General features: G+C 37.1%; 1 protein-coding gene across 2 annotated transcripts in view; it reads right to left on the minus strand.

Annotated features, from left to right (window-relative positions):
• PRKD1 (protein kinase D1) overlaps nucleotides 1-19,978 on the minus strand; it is a 126,254-nt gene that overhangs the window by 28,068 nt on the left and 78,208 nt on the right. Inside the window, exons 3-5 of one of the 2 annotated variants that reach the window (XM_051621756.1) lie at nucleotides 12,915-13,046; nucleotides 12,020-12,180; nucleotides 9,345-9,368 (exon numbers count right to left, since the gene is read on the minus strand). In XM_051621756.1, the coding sequence (XP_051477716.1) occupies nucleotides 9,345-9,368; nucleotides 12,020-12,180; nucleotides 12,915-13,046 (317 nt within the window). The remainder of the gene's footprint in view (nucleotides 1-9,344; nucleotides 9,369-12,019; nucleotides 12,181-12,914; nucleotides 13,047-19,978) is intronic. The other variant, XM_051621757.1, reaches the window with a different exon arrangement.

Below are 19,978 nucleotides of genomic sequence, written 5' to 3' on the forward strand. Positions count from 1 at the left end.
TCCAAATTACTTATATATAGTTAAACTCATGCTCAAAGGATTTTAGAAAGCTGGTGTGGCCCGGTTTTTCTCAAAAAATGCCTTGTAGGTTTTAGAAACATCAGTAGCATCGCTGAAATATATATACTGAGGCTAATCTTAGGCTCTTACGTGATTAACAGGGAGAAATAGGGTTCTCTACAACTTTGTCTCTAACCACTGAGATGTGCTGTATAGATGATCTCTGGTCAAACCTTGGGTGTGGTACAGTATGAGTGTGGGACAAATTCTTTGCTATATTTTTTGCTTTTTAAGTTTGATGGCAAGTTTTTCAGCTTTAATGTGCTAGTATATGTTTCTGGTTTGTTCTGAGGAAACATCAGGTTAGACAAGCAGTGAATTCTATGTGCTCTACATTGACAAAATCCTTTTTGAAAGCTAACTCTGCAACAGTCTCTCATACCATGAGCTTTGATCAAAAACTGAGTTACCCCTGATAAGCTTTGCACTGTTGTTTATTAAACTTGTTTTTAAAAACTTCTATTAACAAAGAGACAGTTACTGCATCCAGTTCTGGAGCCCCTAACACAAGAAGGATGTGGACCTGTTGGGGCATGACCAGAAAAGGGCTATAAAAATTATCAGAGGGCTGGAGCACCCCTCTTATGCAGACAGGCTGAGGGAGTTGGGGTTGTTCAGCCTGAAGAAGAGAAGACTCTGGGGGGACCTTATTGCAACCTGAAAGGGGCCTATAGGAAGCCTGGGGAAGAGCTGTTCACAAATGCATGTAACAATAGGACAAAGGATGATGGTTTCAAACTAGAAAAGGGTAGATTTAGGTTGGACATTAGGACAAAAGTTCTTTAATATGAGGGTGGTGGATCACTGCAACAGGTTGTCTAGAGAGGTGCTGGGGACATCCCCAGAGACATTCAAGGTCAGGCTTGATGGGGCTCTGAGCAATCTGTTCTAGTGTGAGATGTCCTGCTTATTGTAGGGGGATTGGACTAGATGACCTTTAGAGGTCCCTTCCAACCCAATACATTCTATGATTCTATAATTTCTGATGGATTTACTTCTAGTCTCCCTTCACATTTTTGTAAACAACTACAGTTTTGCTAGTAATTTAGAAGCTGTAGTAGTTACTAAACAATATTTACCTTTTTGGAATACCTACTTCAGAAAGTCACATGTTCATGACTGGCCCTTACTTTACTTTTTTAACATGATATTAGTATTCAAAGTGCTGCTTACATTTCTGTTAAAAATAATACACTTAGAGTGAAGAGTAAGCTCAAGAATAAATAAACACAATTTCACCACATTTACCTCAAAACAAGTGAAAAGAAAGAGGTAGGCCTAAGCTCACTCAAACAAATTGTAGAAAAGACCTTTCAGCCTTTTCTGTTTACAAAAAAAATATTTCAACTTTTCTTTGCCATTCTGCAAGCACTGGGCTGTTATGCAATAGCAGCATAGCACAGAGTAATATATATTAATTTACAGTGGCTTAGGGTCAAGTAAGAGGTTAAGTTGGGTTGTAACTTCTCCCATATTCTAGAAGAGACATCAGTAGTCCTGATCATCACCTCTCTGATGACTGACCAATTAGGACATATACATCCTCCCTCCTGTCAACAATGAGCTTCTCTTTCCAATAACTTCCAAAACTCCTGTCAATATTCCTCAACTTTAACTTTCAGCACTTCTAGCATCAGACAGAAGTCACAATTTAAAGTCCCTGAAAGAAATGGAAACTAGGAATCATCCCATTTACACTGCAAAAGCAAGAATCTCTTCCACAAAGCACCTTCTTTTTTCAGCTGGTGTGCCTAGTTTGTTAGAAAGATAAATTATTTTTTCCTGGTAATCAGCCAGAATACTGACTCAGCAAATCTGGAAACTTCCCAGGAAATGATTGCTTAACTGGATTACACCATGGAAACTAACAGCCAGTGTGGCTCCAAAGACTAAACAGATTTTTAGAACAATCATCCCAGCAAGGTAATCTATACTTTCACAGCTCAGAATATGATTTTCCAAGTGACAGGAAACACAAAGAAACATGCAGATATTCAACTGTAGGGATGTCCAGCCAAGCCAGTGACACTGATCAAATGCAGAGACTTCAATTCAATTACACCTTAAATTATGAAAATATTTAATAGAATCCACTGTTTGTTTACTCCTTAATTTTGAAAAACGTTTCTATTTTTGTTTTATTCCCAGAAGTGAGAGATGCCAAGCTTTTCCCCAACATGGGGCATTCCGTGTTAGCTGATGCCTTGCCTCTCCTTGTTCAATGTCTTTGAATTTTTTGAATATACTGAAGTTACTACTCATGGTTTATCTAGTGAGCTTTGTTAAAAGCTATTCACAGAGACAACAACTTGTCTACAGTAGCCAGAAGGACAAAGTCATTGTCTATAATCCTGTCATTACAGGAAGGAGAACGTCATCCACACAACTGCTACCACAAAGGTCAAAATCCCTCCCGAGATCCCCCCTTTTTACCTTGTCCAAATCCATGGCAAAATAAACGTAAAAAACTGAAATAAATACTGATTTCCTGTCAATGGATTCAGCTGTTCTCATTACCTGTGTGAGTTTGGCTGTCTTCTAGCACCACATCTATCTCTTCCAGGCACAGAAACCAAACTTCAGGGAGATCCTGAAAGGACTAATGGAAAGCAATAAAAAGCTGACTGACTGGATATGGAGTTGGCCTCTTGGGAGCAAAGACAAGGAACACTCCCACAATCCAACTGCACAGACTAGCCTAAAACATAAAATAGACTGCTCTTTGTCTCAGTTCTTTTGAAAGGTTTCAACAGTCTGACTAAAAATGTCCCAGAGACTCTGACAAAATTTACTGAAGAGCTTCATGTTTCAGAAGAGTCAGATAAGAAATACTTCAGTTTTGACATTTAAATCATGCTTGCAGAAACACATTAGTGTCTGTAAACTTAATTCAGATGAGAACAGGCTACACATCCTATACTCCCCTAAATATATAATTTTTCAACAGTATTCACAAGAATTGTGACATTATTCCCATGCTTTACAATGAAATATTCAATTAAAAATTACAGATATTCATACACATCTGAAGTGCTTGCCTTAACAAAAGAAACAAATTATTGCATGCTTTTTTTTATTTACTTGGACAACTGAGCAAAGTGATGTATATTTAAAAAAGCACCTAACAGCCATAACTGTCCGCATGAAATTTCATTTTCAGTGTTGAAGCATACTCATTGAAACATGAATTTCCTTCCTATATTGAAGACAGAAGATGAAGCCTTTCTAAGTTCATATACAATTTCTTCACAGGAAGCTACTGTCAAATGAGGTGATAGGTATCTCTGTAACCACAGGAACTAGTATGTTTTTAATGCAATGCAAATGTTGACTTTCTTTTACAAATTAAACTATGTGACTGTAATTAAGTGAATTCAAGGAAATAAATCTTCAGTTAAATATACTGAAATACCACACTTAGAATGCAATCAACTGTGTTGTCTTTCAAGGCTTATTGCACTCTTCTCTTTAAGTCAAGTGTATGATTTAATGCTACAAGCATCACAGTTAAATAGCTATGGTCTGAAAAACACTTCAGTATTACATGTGTAAACACACTGAAGAACAGACTTCAGTACAAGCTGTTAATATTAAACTATCCACAGAGGAAAATTATTATGTATCCTGTTTCTCCACCCAGACATCAATGCTAGCAAACAGTGGTTTGAATGCTCTGTCTCTAACTGGCCTTATTTTGTAAAGTAGTGAGAGAAGATTACTGGGTTTCAGCAGTAGTTGTGTGACTACACTGACTTCTCGGAGTCCAGGATTTCCCAAAACAAAACCCTTTGCTGGCGAAGTATTTACTAGTGACAGCAGGCATAATGGGGCTCTTGGAGAACCAAGCTTTTTTCCTGCATCTTACAGATTCAAATTCCTTCAAAATATTAGGTTTAGTTTGACATTCTAGTATGTGCTTCATAATTTTAAGTATAATAACTTTAAGTGATAAATTATTATATATAATATGTAAGTCTCTTGCACTACTAGAATGTCTACATCATAAGCCAGACTCAGTTATGTCCACTGTGAAAAACTAATAAAAAAGGAAACAAGACACATAGCAGGATGCAAAGGTGGTGTAGCCAAGTTATAATTCAAGATAAAACCCTTCAGGGAACAATCCTGGTTCACACCATCACATATGAATATTGTTTGTTTTCCCCAGTATCTCTGTAAATGCATCCCATCTGACACTGTCTCCACACCATTCTAACCAAATCAGGGAAAACCAGCAGGCCTTTGGGCTTAACGAACAGTCACTGCTTTGGGTAAAAGATTTGGCAAAGGAGAGAGGAGGTGTAGACAAACCAGCTTGACGAGACTTGTCTAAAGAGAGGGAGTTTGGGGACAGAAGGATGTCACAATGCACAAAATAAAGGGAAAACACCATTGCACAGGTTTGGGCCAGGTTAGTAGAAATAAAAGGTTGCACTGATTGCCTCAATTCCTGAGAATACAAATAGCACATAAGAATTGTACCATTTCAGAAGACACAGTGCCAACATGAATATGTTTCAGAGATGCTATAGGAAAGTAAAACGTGTACTGCAGGTTCTGCCACTTTGATTAATTTTAAATACATGGAAACCCTTGTGTTAGTACTTAAGACACTACAAAACCTTAGCACTTGAGTGTGTTTGCTTACATGTATCATGCATTCCTAAAGCATTCCTTCTGCCACAGTCACAGAGCATCTACAGGTCCTCAGTTTAAGCTGTGGAGGCTTATATGGAGGATCATAGTCTGCCAAATATTATTACTGTATGTCTTTCCTAAAAACAAAATAGGGGATCTAAAAGCAAGTGGCAATCCCCTGAACACAAGAACAACCTGAACCTCTTTCCTCTTCCAAGCTGAAGAATCAAATACCCATAAAATCTCTCCAAGGGATCACAAACAAGTTGCATTCAAGAACATCAGCTGGCATGGCACATATGGAATTTCAGGACATGTACACCTTCAGCTCTTTACCATTTTCTACGTATTTTCCTAGGTATTTGGAAAATATTAGGTGCAAAATTGATACAACATTTGACACTTTCCTAAAGAAACATATTTTAACTTAAAATAATTGGCTTGATCCTCTTTTAGGTCTCATCTGGCTGTGCTGAACTCCTAAAACAATAATATGGGGCCAAATGAGGCCAGAAAAGCCCTACTGTAATGTAAATTAGTCACAAGAAATTCAGTACTGCAGTATTTAGTGCATGGCAGCTAGTACAGGGACTACTACTATTTTATGGCACAGGAGTGTAGGAGGTAAACCATTCCAAATTTATTTTCTGTATCCTAGAATGTTTCAGTTCAGGGTTCAGTGGGACTTTGAATGTCACAGACATGAAATGCTTTAAGAAAACAGGAACTACATTTTTGTAGTTTTTGTTGAGTTGTCTTTTACCTTTAATATGTTTTGATATTTTAAATAACTGTACAAAACAAAACAAAAAAAACATACCTTAAAGACTGTGGAATTAACCTAAACTCCTATTTAAATACTTAACCTGTAGTGTCAGATGCACCGAGATCTTGATTCTCAGTTCTGTTCAGTGCATAACCCTAGATTCACCTGGTGAATCTGGCACTAGATCAATGTAAACTTTACTTAGGATTCATTTAGTTCATAGGCTATATTTTACACTTTTATTATTTTTAAATAACATCTAGATTTTGGACCTCAAGAAAATTCCAGGAGCACTCCCAAAAATAGCATAGGATTTTTATTAAACAAATGAGCACACTGGAAGTAAGTCCTTGTAAGAGAGAGGAATGTGCAGTGTACATCACCGGAGCATGGCGGGATAGCTTGAGGGTGACAAGAGCAGAACATAACCACGAGTGGTATTATTTCAGAGTTGACTTGAGTGTCTTCATTCAAGAGGAAATACTAATTTTTGCCTCTGAGGATCCCTGGTCTAATGAACTCTAACCATTAGAAAAGGACTCTTACTAATCACAGCTGGCATAAGGCATGAAACTGCTCTCAGCTGCAACACTCTAGGTTGTTTTTAACCCTTCCCTCAAGAGCTCCTTTTTTCCAGTCCAGTGAGTTGGGGAGGCATATCAGGTTCTACAGAGACTGGAACTGGGAAAAGATTTGTCTTCTGTCTGAGTTTGAAAAGGAAGGTTCAGTAGAGTGGTAATTTTTTACTCAGGTGAAACAGGGACTCATTTCAGTGAAGTAAGAAATAAGAACAGCTGTATTAAGAGCTAGATACAAGAGAAAGAGAAAATGGCTATCAAGAGCTCAAGACAATTCCCTCCTACAGTCTCTACTGTCGTAGTTCTGCAAAATCACTCTCCTATATATAGCTGACATGCCTCAAGCCAGCTCTGCTTATAACAAATCTACAGAGGCAGGCAACACCTGATGCTTTGTATTCTGTCAGTGATATTTAAATGGTTGTCTTAAGCTAAAATGAAGTCAATTATTTAGGAAAACATAACTCCCTATTCTCCCTCAAAAGATAGTAAGTAAATCTGTAAAAATCTGCCAATTCTTGGGAGTCTGGGGAGGTCCCTACTGACTCGTAGTTAGCCAATTATTTTTCCAGTCTACAAAAATGGCATGAGAGAAGACCCAGGGAACTACAAATCTGTTAGTCTCACTTCAATTCCTGGAAAAATTATGGAGATGACCACATACTACTGAAAGGCATTCAAATAATACAATCATCAGGCACAATCAACATGAGTTCACAAAAGGAAAGTCCTGTTTAAATATTTTTATATCTTTCTATAAGGTCACCTGCCTAGTGGATAAGGAATGTAGTTTTTCCAGATTTTAGTAAGGTTTTTAGTACTGCCTCCTCAGAGCATCCACCTGGACAAGTTGTCTGACTGTGGGATGAACAGGTTCATAGTGCACTGGTTGAAGAACTGGCTGCAGGGCAGAGCTCAAAGGGCTGTAGTGATTTGTGCTACATCTGGCTGGTGACAGTGCTGTTCCTCAGGGTCCACTTCTAGGGCCATTCCGCTTCAATATATTTATCAATAATCTGGATGCAGAAGCTGAATGCGCTATTACCAAACTCGATGATACGAAACTGGGAGGTGCTGTTGACTCTCTTGAGGGACAAGATGCCTTACAAAGAGATCTAGATAGATTAGAGCACTGGGCTATGATTAATGGAATGAAACTTAACAAGTATGTACCTAGCATGGAGTAATGCTAGGTACAAATGTAAATTGGGAGGAGTAGCTGGAGAGCAGCCCTGCTGAAAGGGATCTGAGGGTGCTGGTCTGCAGCAGGCTCCAAGTGAGGCAGCCGTGTGCCCTGGCAGCCACGAGAGCATCAAACACAGCATGACCAGTCAGTCAAAGAGGTGGTTATTGCTGTATTCAGCATTGGTGCAGCCTCACCTTGAGTACCCTGAGCAGTTCTGGGCCCCACAATTTAAGAAGGGTGTGCAAGGCCTTGAATGTGTACAGAGGAGGAAAAAAAAGCTGGTGAAAGTGCTGGAAGGCATGTTCTGTGAGGAGCAGCTAATGACTCTGGTTTGCCTAGTTTGAAGAAAAGGAGGCCAAAGGGCAACCTTTTTGCCCTCTACAGCTTCATGAGGAGGGGAAGTAGAGAGGGAGGTCTGCTCTCTTCTCCCAGTGACAGGACTTGTGGGAACAATTCAAAGCTGCATCAGGTGAGGTTTAGACTGGACATCAGGAAGCATTTCTTTACCAAGATGCTGGTCAAACAGTGGAACAGTTTGCCTAGAGAGATGGTCGATGCCCCAAGCCTGTCCGTGTTTAAGAGGGAGTTGGACAATGCCCTTAATAACATGCTTTAAGTTTTGGTCAGCCCTGAAGTGGTCAGACAGTTGGACTAGATGATCACTGCAGGTTCCTTTCAACTGAAATAGTCTAGTCTATTCTACTCTGTTCTGTTCCACTTATCTGTGCCCCATAAAATACAGCATTCCTATTTAAAATGCAAAGCTCAGCTAGGCTTTTTCTAAGAAATCACTGCCAATGTGTCTAAAAAATTACTTTAATACATCAGTATTCATTGCTTCTAGAAGAATTAATAAAACTTACCAAAATAATGGAAATACGTAGAAACAAATAGAAGTTCATTTGTGTTGCATAAATGTATTTTAAATTAAAAACAGATGATTAACATACTTTTTAGAAAAGAAAGACAATTTTATTTTTCTTCTAAATACCTTACCTTTTTTCATTACTAATTTCAATAACTGTTAATGTAGAGCAATCTATCACTATCTGGATTTCTAGATTTTTCAGATAGCACGTATGTAGAATAAAATAATTTTAGATATTACATAAATCTTTTTTTATATATGCTTGTATGCATTATTTTATGGGTGTTCTGCGAAACTGTATTTCTGGGGCGCACTGTGATATGTAGGCACACTACAATAAGAATATATGTGCTTTAAGAAATGAAGTTATTCCTTTTAAAGAGATACATGTTTGGCCATAATAATCTTAACTTCAGCATAACAAAATATTCCTCAGATTAACTATCCAAAAAGGAAAACATCTACAAAGCCTGCTCTTCTTTGGCTGCACCTCAAATGCATGTGGCAAGGGGAAGATGCCAAGAGTTCATTGTTTCAAAACCTTTTGAAACTTCAATCATGAAACAAATTTATTTGGAAAATCCATATGGAAAGTCAAAGAGGACAAATTTTGACATAAAGTACCTATTTTAAAAAAACACAAAACACATAAACTGTCTTGTCATTAAGATACATTTGTTATTCTTTATATTTAGCTGTAACTTGGCTGTACACAGCTCATGTTTATTTCCATAGAAATGCAGAATCCTGATTGGCTATTTTTAATGCAACGATATTCTGAAAAAAAGCTACTACAGTGCATTATGGTTTTAAAAGTTTATTGCTGGTGAGCACATAAAGGTAAGGTTTGTTCAGCTTGAAATAAAATGTTTATTTTCTACAGTACTCCAGCAAATTCCTAGTGTTCCAAAATGTAGGTTGAAATTTTTCTCCCACAAGGCTACAGTCCCAACCATTGACCTCTATTATGCCCAAGAAATGAAAATGCCAGTTTTACATAAAAATATTTTAATGTTAGCTCATTTTACTGTTTAATATAAGAATTATGACCCTGACTTTGCAATCCAGACTTTGGGGTTTTGCACTGCACATACTCTTTCTAAAACTAAAAGAAATGCTGTAGAGTTCTAAACATCATAAAATACCAACCTGATTAAATTCCTGCATGTCTTCACACTAAACATTGACAACCATAAAAGAGGATGTTCCTGATAGTATGACAGGCAGTAGGGTAAATTCAGTACATACCTCATAGCCAGGGCTGACAGGAGACTGAGACAGGAGTTTGGAAAGAATTAAAAACAGAACAAAGGAAAAAAGGGGAGGAAAAGGCAGAAAATGTTACTTTAGAAGCAAGCATGAAGTGAAATACTTCCATTCTACATTATAGAATAGAATGCAAAAGAATTGCATTTGAGCTATGGCAGGTAAAAATCTGGTTACATAGCATCCTTCTAGTTCTACATATTTTTAGCATTTCTGTTTGATAAGTTTTACACTACTAAATGAAGAACCAAAAAACGGATTTTGCTCAGATTTTATTCTTTAGAGGTAAATTTAAAAAGCTGTATTTAAATATTGCTCCCAGTAAATTTTCAGCTCAAATTAAATGCTTTAGTGGCAAATAAGAACATTTATACCCAAACTGAAACTGTCTCTGTGTGTGGTGGTTCCCTATGAAAGGATAATTAAAGTACCCTTTGCAGGATCCACATTATCCTAGAGTCGTAGAATTGTTTTGGTTGGAAAAGACCTTTAAGATCATCAAGTCCTGTCGCAAAAATTTTTTGAATGCCACAGTTTCATAAGTTAGGGCATAACTTCTTCAATTTATAAGTGGCGTTTTTTCCAGAAGCCAGACTTACAAGCTAAATTTAACACTGTGAGTGAAAGTTGGCTTCTCTTTGATTCACACAACCTAGACAAAAAGGTTCTGAAATAATAACTTCGTTAATAATTCCATCTATGAGAGGTTTCCAGGAACTTCTTTTCTCTCAACTGCTCTGATTCCACATAAGAAGAATCACCGAATTGACATACCTGGTTGAATTCAGTGGTCCCAAACAGAAATTATATTTTGTTACCAGTGATTCAAGTGCCACACTAATACCAATGACGAATGATACCATTTTGTGAACAAGGATGACATTTCTTATCCTATTCACACAGGCTGTAGAAAAATCAAACACATTCCGAAGTGCATGCTTTGAGAGGGAACATAGTATAAACCGCCATAAAACTTATCTCACAAGTACTTCAGAAGAATGGAGTCCAAAGGACAGATCTGATACAGGAGAACTGACAAAGATTATGCACACTTTAAAAAAAGGGGAAAAAAATCGAAACACGTTAAATGCAAATAACCCAACCCAAACCAAAAGAAAAGACATATAGAAGCCATATGTGAGAGAACTTCTTAAGAACTGGTAAATGATGCCATGATTTCATGAAATAAAGGTGAAATTGGAAAGCTATTTCATTTATCTAGGCTAATGCCCACCCCGTATCTACTGTAAACATATTTTCTTTGTGCAGGCACGTGTGTGCGCATGTGTGATGTTCTGAATCATCAGCATGGGTACACTAATAATTACAAGTTCTTAGACAAGTATAGCCTGCACTGTATATGAAACTTACTTATTTCTTCACTGGCAATTTTAATATTTTCAACAGTTTTAAAATATGCAAGTTTGCAAAACAGGTATTTCATTTCAGAATATTTCGGCAAACAACGAAGTCATATAATTAAAAATGTTTTCAAATTGAATTTTTTTTTTTTGCTGTCTTCTAACTGTACAGTGAAGTGAATATTTATAGAGAGTACACCAGGATGTCACTCATAGAATTTGCTTTACCAAAATTCCAGAAACAATTCTCAGCTGAGGCCAAAATTTTCTGTCTTGGTCAGAGTAAGTCAGCATTTCTGACACAACCTACAGAGAATTACGAATAATATATAAAGATTTCTTGCTGCAGTTTTTGCAGAACGTAAGTACCTTACTGATTTATGCAGCTTTTCAATCAAAAATACAGATTCGTAATGTTAACCTTAATTTCCAAGTAGCTTTAGGCTAATGATAATCAGTAGCATAAGGACATAATTATGCTTCGTAGATGGCACTGCATATAACACCAGGTCTACATCATTTGCAATAGTGTCCTTTTAGTATGTCAAGTTTAATAAGTTTAATATTTTAATTGAGAGGAAAACATGATAATTGTTGTGTGTACTTATAAATTCTTTCCTCTCTTTTAAACCTTAAGGTTTTCAAAACTTTCATTTAGGAGTGGATTCCTTTACACACAGTGTAAATTCTTAACTATTCAAGTGTATTATGATCGTGAGTCATGCATGCCTGTGTGTATACTGTACATAAACATCTACACATCTATAAGAATATATACATGCATTCACCACAAAGATCTGTTTTAAGGAAATAACGGAGATTTCTCCTGCTTTCTTCTTAACACAAAGAAATACTGTAAATACACAGGCTACAACTAATTAAGCATAGCCTTAATAGTTATGGATACTCTGTTTGATATAGTGGTGTTTGGATCACAGTGTTGTCCAGAGGCAAATCTTTCCTATGTCATAAACCAATGGATACAATGGTCTGATACAGACAAAAATCAACTTCCAGTTTCAGACCTCCTCCAAGATGCACTTCAAAATAACCTAATTCCTGCCAAAGGGAGGAGAGTACAGGGAGTATCAGAAGTGTCACATACCTTAAACCCACATACCGTAAGATGGTGACCTCCCTTTTATGTCAAGGTGTCTTTTCTCACAGCAACAGTTTATAATTTACACACCACCCTCCTCTGCAGTCTCTAACAGGCAAAACCAGGTCCTATAGCACTAAATGTCATTGTTTCTTAGCAGCAACACCCATGGCCTCTATAGCTAGAGAATCCCATACCAGAAGGGCTTCATCCGGCATGCTGGTCGAGGGTTCTGCAGAAACTGTCCGAACGGTGCTGAGTCCTGTTAGGGAAACATTTGAGAGGCGCCTTTTCCGCACACCACTGCAGTTGTTAGGGATTTTAAATGCACATCTCTTGTGGTAATTTAGACCACATCCTGAAAATACAAAGTTAGAACAACCTGATTATGGTTTATTCCTGGAAAAAGCAAAGAACATTTTCAAATAAAAAACAACATGGGTTAAAAATCACCACCGGTATTTTCAATTACAACTTTCTTCCTCTACTCTGCTCGTTTAATTCCTAAGTTCTACAGATTTTTAGGGAGATAGTGTTATGAGCTCTGAATAGATGTATCTATAATCAGTGTTTTTTCTTTGATTTTTAAAAAATCTATGGACTCACAGTGCAAGAAATTTCTGTGATCCACATTTGGGAGGCAAGGAAATCTTCCACTGGAAATGGTATATTCTGTGGATACAGTCTGCCACAAGTGAAATAGTTGTGGCAAAATGAGAAAAGATAATTATTACAACCTCATATGGACTGACAGTCTTTTCAGTAAAATGACTTTAATTAATGTGATACAGAATTAGATACAGGTTCAGGCTCATAAGGGACATGTAAGACACAGAAATCCTTTTCTTAAAAATGGTTATTGACAATTTTTTTGCACTTCAGGTTACAAAGCCATGTCTAGGGAGGCTTCAGAGCAGTCAAAAGGATTAGCTTCATAATCAGTTAATTAATTTGATAGTTCTTACTCTCTCTACCTACTGTGATTTTTTTCTGATGCCTAACCAATTTAAAAGCAGCATCAGAGACAACATGTATAAGTAGAATGGACAGTTCTCCTCCCAAGACTGAAAATCACATCTCAGTGCAGCTTACCTTCACATTTGAGTCCCTGACGCACCAGCCCCCACAGCATTTCTCCACAATGGTCACAGAAGGCTGGTGCTCGATACGAATGAACAAAAAGAGCATGGGGACGGATTTGAAAGTCTTCAAATGTAGCAGAAGCTGTAACAACAAGACCATTCAAGAAATGAGTAAGATTAGTAACACAGCTAATATGCTTCATCATCATAAACAAAGCAAAGCACCTTTTGGTCACTACGATCACGAACTTGGAATTATGTACTGGTCATCATATTTTGAATATTAAAAGACTGATGATATACCATCAACCAATGGTATACCATACATCACAAGGCACGGAAAAAGAATTAAGCTTCTTTTATAAATTTGCAGCAATAACTCCTCTGATAATATTTTTCCAATTAAGCATAGGAGGATAATAGCATATTAAACAGCTATCAGAAATGGGCACAGTTCAATCAAATGTTGAAAGTTTTTCAATATAGTCTTTTACAGACATACATTAGATAAACTCAATACAACCAGTAAAGAAACATACTTTTTTTAGACAAGTAAAGTGTATAAAAAATGGACCATTTCAGGTGACTATCTGGTGTACCTTATTCAGCAGCCTCTCTTGGCATCGATAAACTGACCGCTCAAGTTGAAAACACACATTAGAGTTTAAAAAGGAAACATGTAATTATACACCCAACCACCAAAAAGGACAGAAACCTTGCAGAGCAGTCTGGAAGGCTGCTGTACATTTCCTGAAGTACCAATCCTTCAAAATTATGTGAGTCTGCAACTACTGCATCAGTTGCAAAGGTTACAAGGGCTAGTTAAAGGCTCTAGTGTACACTATAAACAATGACAGTGTTTTAAGAAACTATTAAGTATACAGAGGCAGTCACTACCACAATACTTTAAAAATACATCCTTTAATGAAATATTTTCTTTTTCTTATTAAATGTGTTATAGATCATATACTGTAATGGAAAACAGTACCTGTGAAATGTCGTTAAACATTAAGCACATATTCAAACATCCAATCTCATTCAGAATGACATTTAAACAGGTGATTTAAATGTGTGTTTACAGGTTATCAGTATGAGTGAACAGGTATGCAGCCACTTAATAGAAATGCTTTGTCTCTCCATAGCAATACATTCCGAATTTGCAATTATGAGAAAAAAACCACATCTTTTTTAATGGTTCAGTTCAAATTAATTCCTGAAAGACCCAGATAAGCTTAATCCTTAACTTATTTCTTGTATATTAATGAAAAGAGGACCAAAAATCTGCATACCAATGAATAAAAGGTTTTTAACTAATTAGAAAGGAGTACCAACAAAGACCTGTGCCCTGGATGCAGTTCCTTCTGTGCACAAAATTCTTTTAGGAAAAACTCTTCCAAAAATGTTTACAGAAAATCATGTTTCCAGTCTCAACCAATTTCCAGTCTGGGGGTCTTTTAACAAAGGTATGTGGAATATCTTCACAGAAGTAGGATTAAATTACGCCAATTATTTTTATTTTTTAAATTTTTTTATTAAAGAAATCCAAATTATCTAACAGTTTGTTTAATTCACAATTTCATTTATTTTCCCAGAATTATTATGTTCCTAGTTTCCATAAGAAGTCATGTTAGAAAGTTTACTTCATTCATAAAATTAAGGCTTCCTAAAAGTCTGACATGTTAGAACACGCCGAAACTGAAATAAAGTAATTTTATATTTACTTAACAATGTTAGGCCAATCATTTTTTTCCACCTCAAGGGCTTCCAAACACATAAGGATACTTGTTAAAATATGTTACTTTCATTTATTTGTTTGTTTACTTTCCAGACAACAGCAGTCAAGTTCACTACCATTACGGCAATGCTTGCTCTGAAGTAGTAATGCTGTCCTTGGTGTAGTAGGAAACAAGTCCTTGTAACACATTTTAGGTGCTAAACAGAATTCTTGTGATTTTACTTTGTCTAGGATTTAAAGTCAACCATCTTTTCTGTGCAACATAACCACACACGTTTTTCTGCAATTCCAAGCAAATCAAAGAAGTTTGAAAGATCAAACACTCAAACTTTACAGAATACTTTAATGTTATTTAAAAAACAAGTATTCATTCTCCACTTGTACAAACAGAAAAAAAATACAAGCATATTAACTTTATCATTTAATTTCATATTGAAGTTGTATCATAGGAGTTAGGACAACACCTCCTCAGTAGATCATTGCTTTGTGGAATTCAAGAAGGATTCATTTTTCTGGGCTTCTATATCACCACCATGCAGCCACCAAGAGGAAAAGGTGCCACAGTCAGACAACAGACACCTCTGCGATCCTACCACACATAGACACCGACTGAGCTACAATAGCCCAGCTGTTTGATGATATCAAGCCTGGAGAAGAGAAGGCTTCACGGAGACCTTACAGCAGCCTTCCAGTATCTAAAGGGTGAGGCTTCGTGCAGCCTTGTCTAGTGTGAGGTGTCCCCTGCTGGGAGGTTGGAACCTGATGATCTTTAAGGTCCTTTCCAACCTTAGCCACTCTATGATTCTATCAAATTACTGATGAAAACCATACTGAACCTAAAGAAAAGGTGGACTGGAAAAGGAGGAGCAAGGAAAACATTTTCTGGAGTAAAAAGCCATGCTGTAACCTCTCTGCATAGAAAATACATGGTAGCATCTGTGCTGGTCAGCCTACAGGTGAGAAGCCTGGATTCCTTGCTGTTGTCTCATATGGAAGTACCTGACAGGGATATTGTCTGTCCTCTTGCTGTCCTAAAGACTATCAAGGAGTAATTTTGGGCCTTGGTAATTCACATTTTCCTCTCTTCTCATCTAATCTATGGAACTGTGACACACATGTGAAGACACAGTCTTCGGAATTTTGGAAACTCCTCAGCCATGCAGACCACTATAAACACATCACTAAGCCTTCGAACCTCTCTCTACTTACTTCTTTCAGAGTTTCAATCTAAATTCAGAGCCTCAGCTCTTCTGTTCAGGAATTCTTATTTTGGATTTTCCATAGCATATCTTCCAACAGCTTTATGAACAATATTAACATCTCCACTTATTCACATAATAAACTGATCATGGAAACACTCCCTGTCTGGGACCTTTCTCAAGGAAAAGCACCAAAATTGGAACACCATACCCTAACAGCTTCCAACAGAACAGCAATGTACACTTTGCTATTGTCCCTAGTTCAACTTTGCATGAAATAGAGATACTGAACTACAACATTTCTGACATTAATATTTCATCGAGTCGTTACTGACTTAGCTGTTAATGGCCAGTGCTCCTTGTTCTGGGCTCAGGAGCAGATCTATCATTCAGCACAGCTGGAAATGAGAACAAGAAGCTATTGCAACTCACAGAGGCAATGTCCTGCTTTCAAAAAGAGGCAAATGATTTACTGATTGTTTTGAGTTCGAAGTCCATAAGGGATTTGAACTATTACAGGAGGTGAGATCCTACCATTATGAGCAACTGAGCTTCACATAATGGGAGCTGTCATCTAGCACCCATGCCTTTCATAGCATAAGAAACCATCAACCACATAATTAGCAGTATCTTGAGACATTCTCTTGCTACCCTCTCCCATTTGGAATGCCTTTAAGAGTAATGTATCCCATTGACTTGCTGCAGGTACTCCTAACAGAGTCCTTCCCTACAAGAACTGTTGGCATTCACCACTTAAAAAATAAATACACCATTATACATTACTCACCTTCAGGCACTGATCAAACCATAACAACTAATGACTGTGTATACAACTTCATCGGGTTAAGAGAAAGGAAAGCATTTTATTATTTTTGCTATTCTATCCTGGCAATCAAAGACAGTCTGAATTTTCAGAGTCCTATCCAAGTCCTCAGAGCTAGGGCAGTGCATATAAGCCAAAGATTTCATCTCTGATCTCTATCTTGACATCTGATTTTAAAATTAAACTCAGGTTGTCAGGACACTAACATATAATAGAAGTTACAACTTCATAAAATCTAGACATGTATAGATTTATAATGACTCTGTTTCTTTCTTTATTCTGCTCTGAAATAAGGAAACTTGAATATGGACAATTTGGAATTGATGAGCTTTCTGGATATGTATGCAAGTAGTTCAGCACTCTAAATTTTACAAGCAGGAAAAACTTTGTAATTCAATGAGGTTTGTTTTGTTTTCCTTATCTATTATTGCTTTATCCCAATGTTTTAGGTGAAAAATAGCTATAATTCTGAATGCTAACAGTTGGCAGAAGCCTGCTACTTGCTAACTGCAACTGGTACTGGTTTGTTGCCATTTTTTATAACACCCAGACTAAGTAAAAGTGGAACACCTTCAATCTTCCAGTGATAGAGAGAAAAGGAAAGTGAACCACCAACTATAAGGCTGATTACTCATTGTGTTTCTGCACATGGCCTATTTAGACTGGAAATACTGTAAGGTTAGGGGTCTAGAAAGAAGAGGAGATGGAAAAGAAAGATCCCAATAAAAGTTTTATCAGAAAGAAGAGGGGGCTGGAAAGATGAAGGTGAAGATTCTACTTAGAGGTAACATGCTGGAAATGGGGGATGGAGGCCAGGGGACTGCAAGCAGTGACACAGCAAGAATGAACATGACTTTGTGGCCAGCCTTCCCTGGCCAGCTGCTATCTCCTTACTGGTACAGGCATTGGGGAGTTAGTGAATGCAAGGCTGGAAAGGAGCAAATGAGCCAGTGTAGAAGGCATTCAAGTAAGGTAAAAACCCTGATTATTTCCTTGGTTCCTAAATAAAACCTGGTATCCAGATTCACAGTGGGTTGTTGTTTACATTGTTTCACCCATGACGTGAGATTTAAGCAATAAACTGTAGGAGACAATAAACCATTTGCAATCATTTGTCCAGCGGTAGCTCAGACTTTTATGGAGAGTTTTCATAAAAGACTAATGTTCACGACACAACATGCTTGATTCATCTGTACATTCTGAATTTTTAAAGTTCAATTTTAATGTACTTCTATTCATTTGAGAATTACTCTACTGGCAATATGGAGCAGCCTCTTGCTCCTTGTCTTTGCTCACACTGATCAAAATTAATATAATAAACACTATGAGTCTTTTACACCTTGATTTTGTTTGGTAAGTTCTTAACAATAATTTTCCAAGGTTTCTGAAAAAAATCAACTGACAGATTACATGGTCACTGTCAGAATTATACATCTCAAAAAGAATAGGTACTCAAAAAAGAATTAGCATCATTTGTAAAACTTACATAGTATCTTCAAGTTTCTTTCATTAAAGGTCAAGAAAATTGTTTTTTATATGGTCAATAAATGCTGATGGCCAAAAGCATAATGGAATTAAAAACATGATTTTACACTGAACTCACTAAGTAACCTGTGCATAAACTATTTTAAACACTTTTTAATGTGAACAAAAAGTTTAGATATCTATTAAAATTACCCTAAAATTCATAAATATGTATTATTACTTACAGATAGACACAGGTTTTTTTGCATGGTATCAGTTGATGTGCATGGGCCCTGCCAGAATGCATGCCAGAAATTCTGAGGGATCTGGCTGATGTCAATGCAAGGCCCACTCTCAACAGACTTTGAACAATCATGGTGATTAGGACAAGTGCTCTAAGACTGGAGGAAAGCAAATCTCACTTCTACCTTCAAGAAGAACCCAGGAAACTACAGGCCAGACAGCCTCATCTCAAGCCCTAGGAAGGTGATGAAACAAATAATCCTGGAAATACACAACTACTTCTGAAACATGCTTTAGTGTCTGCTAAATAATGCATTCTTCAGGTCTCAAATCTTTGACACGGGATCATCAGAGACAAGGAACTGAAGCACAACTGTATATAACCATTGCATTTTCTCAGTCCCATTTTAATCCCTCTAGGGTGACACTAGAAAGGGAAGAAGGGAGCCTAACAATGCTAAGGAACTGCACAACTTGCACATGAAATGCCAAGATGACATACCTTGAAAGACAGAAATTAATTACTGCTCTGAATTGTGGTTGATTTTTAAAAATGGATTCCAACAATTGAAGAATGACTCATCATAGAAACATCTCCAGTGCCTGGCAAAGTAGATCTGAAGGTCAAAAAGATAAGCAAAATATTTGAAGAATATATTGTTGCTCCACTGAAGATAACATAAGTGACTTAGTAAGTTTACCCAGGATTTCACCCATGAACACAAATACACGGCATTTAAATTAACATTGGGAAATTGTGATACTAATATTCCTCACTTGACATTCTGCCTTCAGTTTCTGTGAGACAGACTCATTAAGAAGTTTGGTAAGAGAGAAGAATTGAGAGATGAAAGAAACCAGTGGAGGCAATGGAAGAGACTTCCATATAAGGAGAGATTAAAATACTGGAATTGTTTCATTTGAAGAGGAAATGAGTAAGAGTTTACTGGATTAAAGAAGAGGAGGAAACCCAAAAAAACAAAACAGGAAACAAGCATAACCCCTGTAGTATAACCTTCTACAACAACAAATTACAGCGATGGCAGTCTTGACGTCCTGAGAAGCAGCAAGCTCTCCAGACTTGTTTTTTGGCAACTAGTTACACCTCAACTAGGCTAACAGAAACATTATTGGATCCTTTTTAAGAGCTGAAGTGAGACAGACTTGAGCCAGAATGACAGCGTCTTCAGGCTTGAGTCACACTACCCTTCAGATATAAAAACAGCACATTGCAACCTGTGGCAGTTCCTGAGCCTCTTCCTCCTTAGTTTCCATTTTAAACTGTTATATTCCCCAAGGGAAGGAGGTTTGCTTGTTTGTACTCCAACCTGCTTTAGCTACAAGCCACAAGCACTTCCTAAATAAGAAGTGTATCTTTCCACAAAGGGATGCAAACATAATTTATTGGAAATAAACAGGAGAACGTGTATTGCTATTTGCTCTTTTAAAATATCAAAGCCAGCAGCCAGCCAATGAAAGCAAAAAGTGATGAGTTTAACAGTGATATTGAAAGACATATTTTTTACATAAACAGTATTTCATTTGAAAACTACTGGAGCAAGAAGTTATTGAGGCCATCAATTCAGAGAGAGTGAAAAAGCAGAGTGATT

The sequence above is a fragment of the Apus apus genome, chromosome 5 (assembly GCF_020740795.1).
Source record: "Apus apus isolate bApuApu2 chromosome 5, bApuApu2.pri.cur, whole genome shotgun sequence".
Lineage (NCBI taxonomy): Eukaryota > Metazoa > Chordata > Aves > Apodiformes > Apodidae > Apus > Apus apus.